Source organism: Pelophylax lessonae, assembly GCF_965119305.1.
Source record: "Pelophylax lessonae genome assembly, chromosome: 4".
Lineage (NCBI taxonomy): Eukaryota > Metazoa > Chordata > Amphibia > Anura > Ranidae > Pelophylax > Pelophylax lessonae.
The window spans coordinates 410747682-410761232 of record NC_138771.1 but is presented as its reverse complement, the minus strand read 5'-3'; the positions used below and the strand labels follow the sequence as shown (position 1 = coordinate 410761232).

General features: G+C 46.6%; 1 protein-coding gene across 1 annotated transcript in view; it reads left to right on the top strand.

Annotated features, from left to right (window-relative positions):
* The window catches only part of HMMR (hyaluronan mediated motility receptor), a 142770-nt gene extending 130867 nt beyond the window's left edge, over nt 1-11903 (top strand). Inside the window, exon 18 of the mRNA XM_082252649.1 lies at nt 11829-11903. Within this exon, the coding sequence (XP_082108775.1) occupies nt 11829-11848 (20 nt within the window). The 3' untranslated portion in view covers nt 11849-11903. The remainder of the gene's footprint in view (nt 1-11828) is intronic.
* Nucleotides 11904-13551: the final 1648 nt, after the last annotated feature.

Here is a 13551-nt window from a genome sequence, read left to right as displayed (position 1 = left end):
GCAGGAAGTAGGAGGGTATTGACTGAGGGGACCACCCCTTGAGGGTGGGATATGTTAAAAGCTTTAATGTTAACATATTCTGTTGCCTAGCTACTCCTTCGGAGCAAAGTCTAATACCCCCATATGTGACGAATATGAAGAGGCGGCGACTGTCGGAGGACTCAGAGAAAGGAATTTTACAGGTAAGATTTTACAAAAATTCCGTTTTTTCTTTGCGGAGCAGCCATTCGGAGGTGGATTTGGCCGCCACGGACGAGAGTCAGCCCACTGGGTCTGAATCCACGCACGCTGAGTGCTACAATGGTGAAGATGAGGAGACCTACACAGCCGCGCATGAAAAAGCGCTGGTGGAGGTCCTAATTGTTGGAGTTGGGAGGACTCAGCTAAGTCAGCGATGTCTGGCAACTGCAGGTCATCCAAGGTGTTTCCCTTTCCTGCCTATTTTGACGAGATGTCACTAGTCAGTGGGGTTCCCTGAAATGCATGGTTGGAATACCTAAGCGTTTTGTTAGGAGATATCTCTTTGAGGAGTCTCTTCTGAAGAAGCGAAGAGTTTCACTGTCGGTGGATTTTCAGGTTTCCAGGCTGAATAAGGCCACACTTTTGCCGGTGGAGGATTCCCTGTCTTTAAAGGACCGCGTGGACAAACGAGCTGAGACTGGTCCAGTACCTCTTCACCGTGGCTGGTTCAATTTTAAGACCGGTGTTTACTATCACTTTGGTATCCCAAACCTTAACAGAATGGGCTAAGATTTTGTGCCAGGATCTGGAGGGCAGTCGACACACTTCTGAGCTGGCAGATCAGTTCATCCAAGGGTTACAGTATATTTGTGATGCATCCCTGGATGCCGCCCACTTAGCCGGCAGGGTTTCTGTGACGGCGCTAATCCTTCCCCGCATGATCTGGTTGAAGTACTGGTCAGCTGACCAGGCTTCTAAAAAGGTGCTGACTGATCTTTTGTAGGTGACCGTCTGTTCGGTGCCTCTGTGGAAGAGATCATTAAGGGTCTTACGAAGGGTAAGAGTACATTGCTTCCGCAAGCTGCTAAGGGAAAGGAACCTCGACCTAAGCGGGGTTCCCTTTTCGGCTCACAAGCGGCCCTTTCGTCTGTCTGGATCGCTGAAAAAGGGCTCGAGATTCACCCGTAACTTTGCGGCAGGCTCCAAGAGACCCTGGAATGGTAAGTCCAAAGTGGGCACTTCTGGTTCCACAGATAAGCCTTCCCCAGCCTAAAGGGGGGCGCCCTCACAAGCGTTTGGGGTGGGTTGACGACTTTGCTTCTTTCCAGATTCGTGGACCTCGATCATTTAGGACAAATGGGTCCACAAACTGGTTCGGTTACAAGACAGAGTTTCAGTCCTTGCCTCCGAACTTAAGCCTGTCTCCAGGGCGGCTACAGGGCCTCTATGGAGCAGTGCAGGACCTGTTGGCACAAGGAGTTATTGTGTTTGAGGCGGAGCATTTCTAAGGTTTTTAATCCAATTTTTTTTACAGTTCCCAAGAAGAAAGGCAAGGTTTGTCCAATCCCAAGGCTCTGAACCACTTTTGTGCAGGTTCAGAAATTTTGAATGGAGTCCATCCACACAGTAGTAGCTTTCCTTCATCAAGGAGATTGCTGGCTTCTATCAATCTTAAGATGCTTACCTTCATATTCCAATATATGTAGGGCATCAGCGTTTTCTTCGTTGTGCCATGGGCGAGGAGCACTTTAAATTCGTGGCACTACCCTTTGGTCTCGCCTCAGCTCCTCCGGTGTTCACAAAAGATTTTGGCCCCAGTGTTCGCCTTGTTACGGCAGAAGGGGATTGCTGTACTAGGTTACCTGGATGATCTCTGGACGGCTCTAGAAGCCGACTTTTCCGTTATGGTGCGAACTCTGCAGGAGTTCGGGTGGACACTGGATTTTCAGAAATCGGCACTGTCTTCGTCCAAAAAGCTGGACTACTTGGGGCTGACTCTGGATTCATAGTTACATAGTCAGGTTGAAAAAAGTCCACAAGTCCATCCGGCTCAACCAACAAAAAACAGTAAATATATTTTGAAGAATTTCTTGGTTTGTCCTATCTTTTGCAATCTGTCGTTCATTTTGAATTTTTGCGTCCTTGATTTCCTTTTTTACATGTTCTGTTATATTCTTTTATAACAATTCAACAATAGTGTTCCCTTCATTTCTATATTTTTTAAAGCTCTTTTCTTATAGCTTTTTTAACTTTGGCCGTGAGCCACAACTCACCTATTTTGCTTGACAGACTTCTGGCATTGGTGAACAAACACTTTAATTCATTATCTAAAAAGGTGCGTATATAACCACAGGCCCATATATGCACTAGCAGCGCTAATACGCCCTTGTTTCCAAGAGCAGTGAATATGTCGGAAATTCAAATAAATGAATAAAATAAAGTATGATCTTAATCAGCATAATGTCCTGTTGGCTAGTCAGCATGCAACAAATGGTAATACAAGTCTTTGTCCAAGGCAATGGGAAAATTGAAAATAGTGTGGGATAGACCCAAGACGGATCCTCTTCATTTCACCAAAATACCACAAAGAGCCTTCACCACACCGCCGTGCTCCCCTAGGTATTGAAAACGTACCCTTGTTATAAAGTTCAAGCGCTTGGAACAAATCAAGTGATCCTCCACTATCCAATGGCAATCCGCCTCCAGATCCTGGCATTAGCTTGTCAATAAGGGTCAACGCTTCCTCATATCAAGATCACATGTAATGAAAACAAGGGGGACCCATAGCGTAACATGTACCACACTAAAACATTTATTCATTAAAAGGAATCGCACTTTAATTCATTGTCGCATTTTGCACACTTATTTTGCATATTTATTTTAGTACAAATAGTACCATTTCCAATAGTTGTTTGTAACATGGGAACCTTCTTATCCTCTGCCATAACTCTCCTCCCATCTTTCCCCATTCCACCCACCAATAGGGGCTGACCCCTGTCTGACCTGTCTGCCCCATTATAATCTAATTCACCCTCAGCCCTGGTGTCTGATTCAGCATCAGCCTGGGTGTTTCTTCCTCAGACAACTATAGGATGCTGTTCGGCTCATGTTGTCCAACCATCGATCATCACTCAGGACTTGCATGCAAGAGTTGGGTCTGATTGTCTCCACTTTTGAGGCATCTGGGCTCGGGAGGAGTCCAGGTTGGCGATCAACATTCTGGAAATTCGGGAGATCAAACGTTGTCTCAATGGACGGATCGTCTGTATCCGCACAGAGCCTCCCTACAATCAGACAATGCTAACAGCTGTGGCATCCCTACAATTGGACAATGCTAACAGCTGTGGCATATGTCAATAATCAAGGGGGCACAAAGAGTGCCCTGGCAGCCCGGGAAGTGGCAGGCATCTTGAGTTGGGCAGAGCGATATGTTCCAGCCCTCTCTGCTGCGCACGTTCCGGGGGCAGAGAATTGGCAAGCCGACTGTCAGTCGGCAGACGTTGGATGGTCTCTTCACCCGAAGGTATTTCATCAACTGTCTTCTTTGGGGGACCCTGATCTGGACCTGCTGGCTTCCTGTCAACAGGTAGGTGCAGAGGTTCGTGTCAAGGTCTCAGGATCCTCTGTCCGATGCCGCAGACGCTCTGGTGGCCCCTTGGAGGCAAGGCATAATTCAGACAATACTGACCCCAATACAATTTGTCGAGACTGCTACGCAGAATCTAGGTAGAAGGGATTCCAGTCATTCTGGTGGCACTAGACTGGCCTCGCCGGTCTTGTTCCGCAGGCCTGGTAAGGCTGGTAGCAGACGTCCCTTGAAAACTTCCTCTTAGGGAAGATCTTCTGTCTCTGGGACCAATCTTCCATCCACTGGCTTTAATGGCCTGGCTATTGAAAGCTAGGTGCTGGAGGACAGAGGGCTGTCTGATTCGATGATTCCTACGCTGTTGAAAGCTAGGAAATCTACTTCTGGGAATGTTTCTCTCAACCCCTTTTCTGTCTCTCCCCTGTTGAAGTTTCTACAACTAGGTGTAGATCAACCCAGGCAGCCCCCCTCCCCCTTTCTCGGTGGTCTTCTGCAGACCATTTGCCCCTCCCTGGGGTTGACCTAGCTTTTAAGGTCAGCCTGGGGTGTTGAGCTGGTGATTGGGGGGAAAACACCGGCGACCGAACGATCAAACCTTGGGAGGGGGATGGGTCTGGTGGGGGCACCTGCCAGGGCCCCCCTTCCTAGCTGGTTCGAGCTTCTGGGGTGCCCCCTGGAGCCGCTTGGTGCCAGCATTTTCTTATAGCCTTTTATGCTACAGATCGGCCGCCATGTTTGTGTTGCTTCGGCGGCCATTTTCTTGTGGCTTCCCATTGAAAATAACGGCGGCCATGTTTAGAGCCGGATGGGCGGTGGGAGCCCCTCCTCTGCCTCTTATTGCTGATCCCTGGATATTCCTCTTCCTAATCGCTGCATGGAGTGCAGTTACTTTGGTCCTGTGAGCACCTGACCGGTGGTGGGTCTGTTTTCTGGGTTCTCGCTCTCTGCTGTTGCAGCAGTAGTGCTCTGTGCTGGGCCTTGTGCTGCCGCCGGCGCGGTGGAGTGTCCTTTGCAGTGTTCTACACTTTTTTTTTTTTTTTTTTTTTTTAACTGTGTGGGTTCCCCTCTATATTCATGGAGTCCCTGGTGCATTTTTCACCACCTGATCTGAGGCTGTCGGGCCCTCCCAGTCCCAACAACTGACTGCACTGACGGCGATCCTGGAGTCCTTGGTGTCCAAGGTAGGTTTGGTCCTGGGCAAACGGGCTAGCAAAAAGCATCCCCTGCCTTCTCCTGCTACCTCTCTCCAGATCCAGAATCTGATTCGGCCGCCGCGGATGTGAGTTACCCTTCAGGGTCTGCGTCCATGCACCCTGTGTGCTCAGATAGTGAGGATGATTCCTCTGCTTCTCTAGCCGCACATGAAAGGAGCTAGTGGATGCGCTGATTGTATCAGTGCGGGAAACCTTAGAGATGCAGGATGCGACTAACGCAGCATCGGAGACGCGGGTCACCTTTGGCCCCCACAGGTCCTCCAAAGCGGCATGGGTGTTCAACCTTCCTGCCATCTTTGACCATTTTGTCACAAAACAGTGGGGGTGCCCGAAACGCACTTTTGCAATCCCTAAGCCTTTTGCAATGCGGTCACCTATGAAGATTCCCTCCTTTAAAAAATGGATGGTTCCTCCTGTAGTGGACTCCTTGGTTTCCAGGTTGAATAAATCCACTGTAATCCTGGTTGAAGAGTCCCTGGTCTTCTCAGATTCGGCTGATAAGCTGTCGGAGGCCTTGTCCCACCATATTTTCACTGTAGCTGGTTTGGTGCTTAGGCCTGTATTTACTATTGCCCTGGTGTTGCAAGTTGTGACAGAGTGGGCAAAACTTCTACGCCAGGACCTGGAGGGGGAAACAGCTCCCCCCCTGCCTTTGTGGAGCTGGTGGATCAGTTTGGTCCAAGGTCTACAGTTTGTATCTGACTCCCCTTTGGATACAGCTCCCTTGATTTCTAGACGGTCTGTCTCAGCAGTGGTCCTGTGGTGTATTATCTGGCCGAAATGCTGGACCAGGCTTCTAAGAAGGTCTCATCTTATCTTCCATTTGCGGGGGATCGCCTGTTTGGAGCTTCTTTGGATGACCTCCTCAAAGGCCTCATGGGGGGAAAGAGTACTCTTTTTCCTCAGGCTTCCACAGGCTTCCAAGGGTAAGGCGTCCTGTCGCAGATGGTGGCCTTTCTTTTCAGGACAAGTGATCTAAGCCCTTCAGAGCCTCCGCCAGGGGTTCCAAGAGGACCTGGTCTGGCAAGCCACGAGCAGGTTCTACCAGACCTGTGAACAAGGCTTCCCCTACATGGGAGGGGCGCCCTAACCTATATCTGGGGTGGGGGGACGTCTTTGCAGGTTTCCAGATCAGTGGACCTCCCTGATGCAGGACAAGTGGGTCCACTAAGTCATTCATTCCAGCTACAAGTTTGAGTTTCGATCATATCCTCTGGACAGGTCTTCCCTTCCAACCTGCAGGATCAAAGCAGGAAGGGATTCTGTCCAGTCTGACCTCGCCAGTCTTGGTACGCTGATGGGGTATGGCTGGTTGCCGATGATCCTTGGGGGCTTCCGCTCAGGGAGGATCTGCTGTCCCAAGAACAAATCTTCTATCCTATCCTAGAAGGTTGGATGGAGAGGTAAATGGCACTGTCAAGTGTCTGAAGGTGTATAAATTCGATAAATTATGATTGCACTGTCCCAAGCAGATAAGTGTGTTGATGAAAACTTATAAACACTTAGTATAAAATATATCAATAAAACCTCAAATAAATGCAGCACCTGCCCCTCTTTGGGGCTTGCTCTATTGATGGGAGGTTATTCACTTCTGTTCCCTTTCTTTCATGCGACTTTGGAATCGCATCGCTTTGCACTATTAATTATTAGCACGTTTTCATTTAGATTATAATTTGTGACACTACTCAGTATCTATTTGCACCTGCCCCTTTGAGGCTTGCTCTATTGATTGGAGCTTATTCACAATCAGTCACTATAGCACTTTTCCTTTGTACCCTGATTGCTATTTGCACTTGGTTCACAAAGTATATTTGAATTATCAACTGAAGGCACTTAGTCACTTTATATTCTTGTAGGAGGATCACTTGTATTTATCACTATTGGCTATTTGTTAAACCTGCATTTATTTGAGGTTTTATTTGATATATTTTGTACTAAAGGGCCATACACACTATAAGATTTTCTGAAGACTTTTTCCTTTAGACTTACCAAAACCTTATAATATGAGGTCAAACCTAAACACTTTCAATTTGTATGCAATCTGGCAGGCCCTTGCACTACATAGAAAAGGTAAATCTGAAGGAAATCTAACCACAAAAGTTGGGATAGTGTGTATCCAGCTTAAGTGTTTAAGTTTTCATCCATACACTTATCTGCTTCGGACAGTGCAATTCTAATTTATCGAATTTATACACCTTCAGACACTTGACAGTGCCATTTACCTCTCCATCCAACCTTCTATTTGCTGTTCACTTGTGTGACAACAATAAAGAGGTAGGCTGCAGTCAAAACGTCCACATTCTCACTTATCCTAAGCATGGATTTTCCCCTTTTTCTTCTATCCTATCCTGTTTTACAGTCACTGACTTTGACGGCTTGGCTGTGAAAATGCCTGGTGCTGAAGGATGGAGGTTTGTCTGAGTCAGTGATTCCTACACTGTTGAAAGCTAGGAAATCTACTTCTTGGAAGATCTGCCATTGTACGTGGAAGACGTACATTGTGTGGTGTGGGTCTCTTGGAGTTCATCCCCGCTCCTTCTCGGTGGATCAGATCTTAACCTTCCTTTAACAAAGGGTTGAACAAAAATTGGCCTTGAATACCATCAAGGGCCAGGTATTCCCATCAAGGGCCAGGTATCGGCTTTGGTGGTCTATTTCCAACGACCTTTGGCCTCACACTCCCTGATGCGTACCTTTCTTCAGGGTGTCCGACATTTGGTTTCTCCAGTGCGGGCTCCGTTGCCGCCCTGGGATCTTAATGTGATGCTGTCAGCTCTACAGAAGCCTCCCTTTGAAAATATTCGAGAGGTTTCCCTGCTTGCGCTTCACGGAAGGTGGCCTTTTTTTGGTGGCTATCATCACTGCGCGCACGTTGTCGGATGTCAGACAACTTTAAAAATGGAGTAGGCGGCTGCGTCTGAGTCGCCGGTCCCTTTTTGGTACCTGCAGCTCCTCAAAAGCAGCAAAGGTATTTTCTTTTCCCGCCTACTTTGACAAAATTGTCACGAGTCAGTGGGGTTGTCCTAAACGCAATATGGCGGTGCCTAAGCGTTTTCGCTAGACGGGATCTCTTTGAGTAGTCCCTGTTGAATAATTGGGACAGCCCCACCTGTTGTGGACTCACAGGTTTCCAGGCTGAATAAATCCACCCTAATTCCGGTGGAGGAGTCTCCTGCTTTTTAAAGATCCCTTTAACAGGAGAGCCGAGACTTTTGTCAGCCACATGTTTACTGTGGCCGGTTCAGTTCTTTAGGCTGGTGTTCACCATAGCCTTGGTGCCCCAGACTGTCGAGGTGGGAATTTTGTGCCAGGATCTGGAGGGGGGGGGGGGGGAGGGAAACAGCTTCTCCTTGCCTTTGCGGAGCTGGCAGGCCAGTTGGTCCAGGGGTTGCAGTTCGTCTGTGATGTCTCTCTGGATGCGGCTCCCCTAGTCTCCAGGCTGTCCGTTACAGCAGTGGTCCTTCGGTGCAGGATATTGCTGAATGCAGACCGGACTTCCAAGGCGGCCTTATCTGATCTTCCTTTTGTGGGGGGATTGCCTGTTTGGATCCTGCCTGGATGATATCATTAAGCAGGATCTCAAAACAAGGGATCGAAGTCTATAAGCACCTCCTCCTGGAGGTTGCAATAGGTTCTGGTCTGGTCCCTCCCGGACCCGTGGACCTCCCTGATTCCAGACAAGTGGGGTCCACAAGCTGATTTGGTCTGGCTACAAGATCGAGTTTCGGGCTTATCCTCCCAGAGAGGTTCTTTCCTTTCAATCTGCGTTTATCCCCAGACCGCCGGCAAGATCTCTTCAGGGTGGTGCAAGACTTGCTACTACAAGGGGTGATTGTTCAAGTCTTCATAAAGTGCTCAGGTTCCATCCACCAAGTTGGATTATCTGGGTGTGCCTCTGGACTCGGCCCCAGCCAGGGTGTTTCTCCCTTGGGACAAACTCCCAAAGCCACAGGATACAATTTGGCTCCTGTTGTCCAGCAGTTGATCACCTCACAGGACTTGCATGCGGGTGCTGAGCCTCATGGTGTCTGCCTTCGAGGCGTTTCACTTTGCACAGTTCCACTCATGACCTCTGCAAAAGGAGATTCTTGCCAGCTGGAGCAAGAATCCATAGTCTCTAGACAATCTGATCCTGTTGAGCCGGGGTACAAGCGGGTCCCTGATTTGGTGGTTTCTCTCTCCGGCGCTTCAACAGGGAAAGCTCTTTCCTTCCCCTGTACTGGACGGTGGTCACCACAGGTGCCAATCTGTCTGGGTGGAGTGGCGTTCTTGACATCACTTTGTCCAGCTTATTGGACGAATCGCCTTCAGGAATGTCCGGCAATGTTTCAATCGGACAAGGCCACCGCCGTGGCTTATGTCAATCACCAAGGGGGCACATGAAGTGTCCTGGCGGCTCTGGAAATAGCAGACATTCTAAGGTGGGCAGAATGCTTTGTTACAGCCCTCTGTTGTGCCGTTTCCAAGGGTGGAAAATTGGCAGGCGGATTATCTGTCGTCAGGCATTGGACCAGGGCGAATGGTCACTTCATCAGGAGGCGTTTTCTCAGTTGTGTCTCCAGTGGGGAACTCCCGAGTTGGACCTGTTTTGCCTCTCGTCTCAACAGGAAGGTGCAGAGGTTTGTGGCACGGTCTCGGGATTATCTGGCCAACGTCACAGACACACTGGTGGCTCCTTGGGGCCAGTATCGTCAGATACACCTTTCCCTCTCTAAAAACTTCTGCCAAAACTTCTACCAAGACTCCTGCGAAGGATCGAGACAAGAGGTTCAGGTCAACCTAGTGGCTCCAGACTGGCCTCACCAGTCTTGATATGGTTGGTCGCCGATTCTCCTTGGAGATTTCCCCCTCAAAGAAGATCTGTTGGCCCAAGGGCCAATCTTCCATCTTGCTTTACAGTTGCTGGTTTAATGGCTTGGCTGTCGAAAGCCAGGTGCTGAAGGATAGAGGGTTGTCTGAATCTGTGATTCCCACGCTGCTAAAAGCTAGCAAATCTAACTGTAGGACGATTTACCATTGCATTTGGAAAGCGAAGCGTACATTGCATTGTGAATCTCTTGGTTCATCCCCGCTCCTTTTCGGTGGCTCAGAGTTTGGCTTTTCTCCACCGAGGTGTTGAGCAGCGTCTGGCCTTGGCGGTTTTCTTTCAAAGTCGTTTGACCACGCATTCTTTGATTTGCACCTTTTATTATAGGGGTTCCCCACTTTGGCTCCTCCAGTGCAGTCTCCGTTGCCTCCGTGGGACCTCAGTTTGGTGCTGTGGTTTTTCCAGAAACCACTTTTCGAAAATTTGTGGGATTCCTCTGCTTATTTGTTCCAGAAGTTAGCCTTCTTGATGGCTATTACTTCTGCATGCAGGGTGTATGAGCTGGGAGCGTTGTCTTGTCGTTCACCTTGCCTGGTTGTTAAGAGATAAAGTGGTGCTTCACCCCTATCAGTCGTTCCTTCCTAAGGTTGTTTTTGGTTTCCATCTGCATGAAGACATGATGTTGCCTTCCATTCTCTGGATGTGGCTCAGGCAATCAGGGTGTACCTAGTGGCTATGGAGTAGTTTAGGAAATCAGACTCACTATTTGTACTTACGGATGGACCCCGAAAAGGGTTGGCTGCGTCTGCCATGACCATTCCCAGATGGATCAGACAGTGGTGCAGGCCTGTACAATCAGGGGTCAGGTTCCTCCTTTCCCTGTTAAGGCACATTTCTACTCAGGCGCATAGTGTCTCTTGGGCCTCCCATCATCAGGCATCAGTTATTGATGCAGGTTTGCACGGGGGCCACCTGGTCGTCTGTGGCACACTTTCACAAAATTTTATAAAGTGGATGTTTTGGCATCTGCAGATGCTGCTTTGGGCCGCAAGGTTTTGCAGGCTGCTGTTTATAAGGATCTGGTCCTCTTTGAGGGTGTATTTTTAGGTGAGCTCCAGTTGTTCCTGGTTAAAGCGGAGTTCCGGGCACAAAATCGATTTTTTTTTTTTTTTTTTTTTGTGCCCATCCGCTAGTTCAGCATAACCTGAAAAGGAATTGGATAGTTAGGTTTTTTTTTTTTTTTTTTTTTTTTAAAAACTCACCTTGTAATTGACGATCGTAAATACTCACCTCAGGGTACTTCCTCCCTCAGCGCCGCAGCTCCGCTGTCACTTCCTGCGCTGCGATGATTCCTGGGAGCTGAACGTCATCGCTCCCAGGAATCAATGCGACGGCACCGGCCCCGCTCGTCACTTCCGGGCGACGCCGCATGCCCAGAAGCTGTTTAGGAATGCGGCGCCGCACCGGAAGTGACGAGAGGGGCCGGTGCAGGCGCATTCTGGGACAAGAAGACGCGGAAGAAGACACAGAAGAGGACCGCGCCGGCTTCAGCTGCCCACAAGAGAGATGGAAACGCTGTGGAAGAAATTTTATAAGTATTTCTTCTAAAAGGTAAGTGCGAACCGGGACAGATCAGAGGCTAGCAATTGTGGAATGTGCTAGCCCTGACTGTCCCGGGGGTATGTTTGTTAAAAAATGACTTCTGTGCCCGGAACTCCGCTTTAACCTCCATCTTACCTGGTTGGCTAGATTTAGCCTTTGAGAATTTTTTTCTGCTGTATTTTTCCCACTTATGTTTAACACTGCTTTGGGACGTCCCAATGGTCAAGAAGATTCTGGAGCTGTGTCCGTCAATGAACGAAAGGGAAAATTGGATTTTTGTCTTACCATAAAATCCTTTTCTCTGATGATCATTGATGGATACAGCACCCACTGCTCTATTGGGTTGGGTTTTTCGTCTGACATTGCTTGCAACAAAACTGATTGCCTATAGCAGAGAGAGGGAGTATATCCCCCGGGACTGCCCCATAGGCGTGGTAAAGCTTTTTCCTGCCTAGTGTCCTACTCCTGTAAGGAGCAGCATAACCCAATGGTCAAGCAGATTCTGGAGCTGTGTCCATCAATGAAAATCAGAAGGATTTTATGGTAAGGCAAAAATCAATTTTTTTTTTTTTTTTTTTTTTTTTTTTTAGCTTACAATACATTTCTGACCATTTTTAACTTAACTTTTTTTTTTTTTTTTTCTGCTTTATCTTAACAGGGAACCGAAATATGTCCTGAGGAGCCTGTTGCTAATGCAGATTGCATGCGGTTTTTTTTTTTTGTTTTTTTTTTTAAATCCTGTTAAAGCACACCTGTGATGTTAAATCATGTAGGCGGCCATTGTTGGTCTTTGGCTAGTGGCTTGGCTTTACACTGAGTTGCACAGTAAAACTGCTAGCAGACAGGGGAAAGATGGTCTCTATCTACTACCAGTTTTTTCACATTGCAGATTTATTTCCTCTTTGCATCATATGATTCACACATGCTTCACAAATACACAAGCTGAATTGAAAATCCCTAATTACAAGAAAATTACACCACCTGGTGTATGCAGTTGTGCTACTTTATTTTTTGCGCAATCTGTATGTTTGACGGATGCCAAATTACAGGATTGTTCATGTACTTGTGCGGTTAAAAACTCTACAGAGTAAATTTCCTTATTCTGTAGGGGTAAAATCATTTTAGATTTTAAAGCAGAATTGTAAAAAAAAAATGTATAAAATAAACACATGAAACAAGATTGGTGTTTTTTGTTATCAAAATGCGTTTTGTATCTATGTATTGCATGTTTCTGTCACTTGTTGGTTGTAATCTATGCACTAACTAAATAGCTTTTTTGCTTATATAACTATCCAGAGAATATAATCTTTTATAAATGTATGATATAGTATATAATATTCACTATGCAAAATTGTTTAGTTTCCGATGCTTGCAAAAATGTATTCCAAGCACCACAAACTGTCTATGTTCTATTTAGTGTTTTTTTTTTTTTTTTTGTTTTTTTTTTTTTTTTATTCTGTCAATATTTTTAACTTGCAGTGTGTGGTCTTCTGTAGCTTTGTTTTTTAACGGCAAATTGTGTAATTTGTACCAGACCTGACCTTTGATTTATATACTTGGTATATGTTTTTTATTTATACAATTTACTGTACTATACTTCATAATAAAACATTTAACCCTCCTATGTTGCTATGAATAAAAGCATACATTTTGATTCCAAAACTTTTAGTACATTATGTGCTAGGGTTGGAAGCCTGCAATAAATCCAACACCTAATTATCTGCACCTTTATTAAGATTGGTGTTAAATGGAGGTGTGAAATGTGAGTGGCACAATCGCACATTGAGTTCTCTGCGCCCATATCATGTACATTGTAGAAATTATGGTAAATGGACTACAAAGCTGGGGAATTCTGTACCATCTAATCAACTTAAAAAGCATTTTGAATGAATGGTGGACTATTCAAGAATTAATAAACTTAGTTGCGCATAACTGTATGTCCTCATCTTAAGGGGAACAGGATGAAGTGAACTTATTCAGGTACATTAGTTTGATGTTGGCTTTAGAAAATATCAAGATTAAGTTTAAACTAGCAAGTTTCCTTAGTTGCTCCAGAGCCAGAAAATGCTGATTTTTACCTAAACCACTGTCCTCTGCCTGAGTCGCCACTCCTGTCTTCCTTAAATGCCTTCAGGGGAAGAACATTCCATAAGCCTAAGTACACACTAGTAGTTTTATTTTCTTTAATTTTTTTTTCTACCAGCAGGCTGACTGCCGTACACGGGGACCAAATGTCAGCCGGTTTCTATTGAACCAGCTGATGCTGCCTGACATTTGGACCATGTGTACTAGGCTTTAATGTGAACAAGGGAAGAATTCTGACTTGTCTTCACTTTTATGGGAAAAATTGCAGCAGTGATAACATTCATGATGCAGAGGTG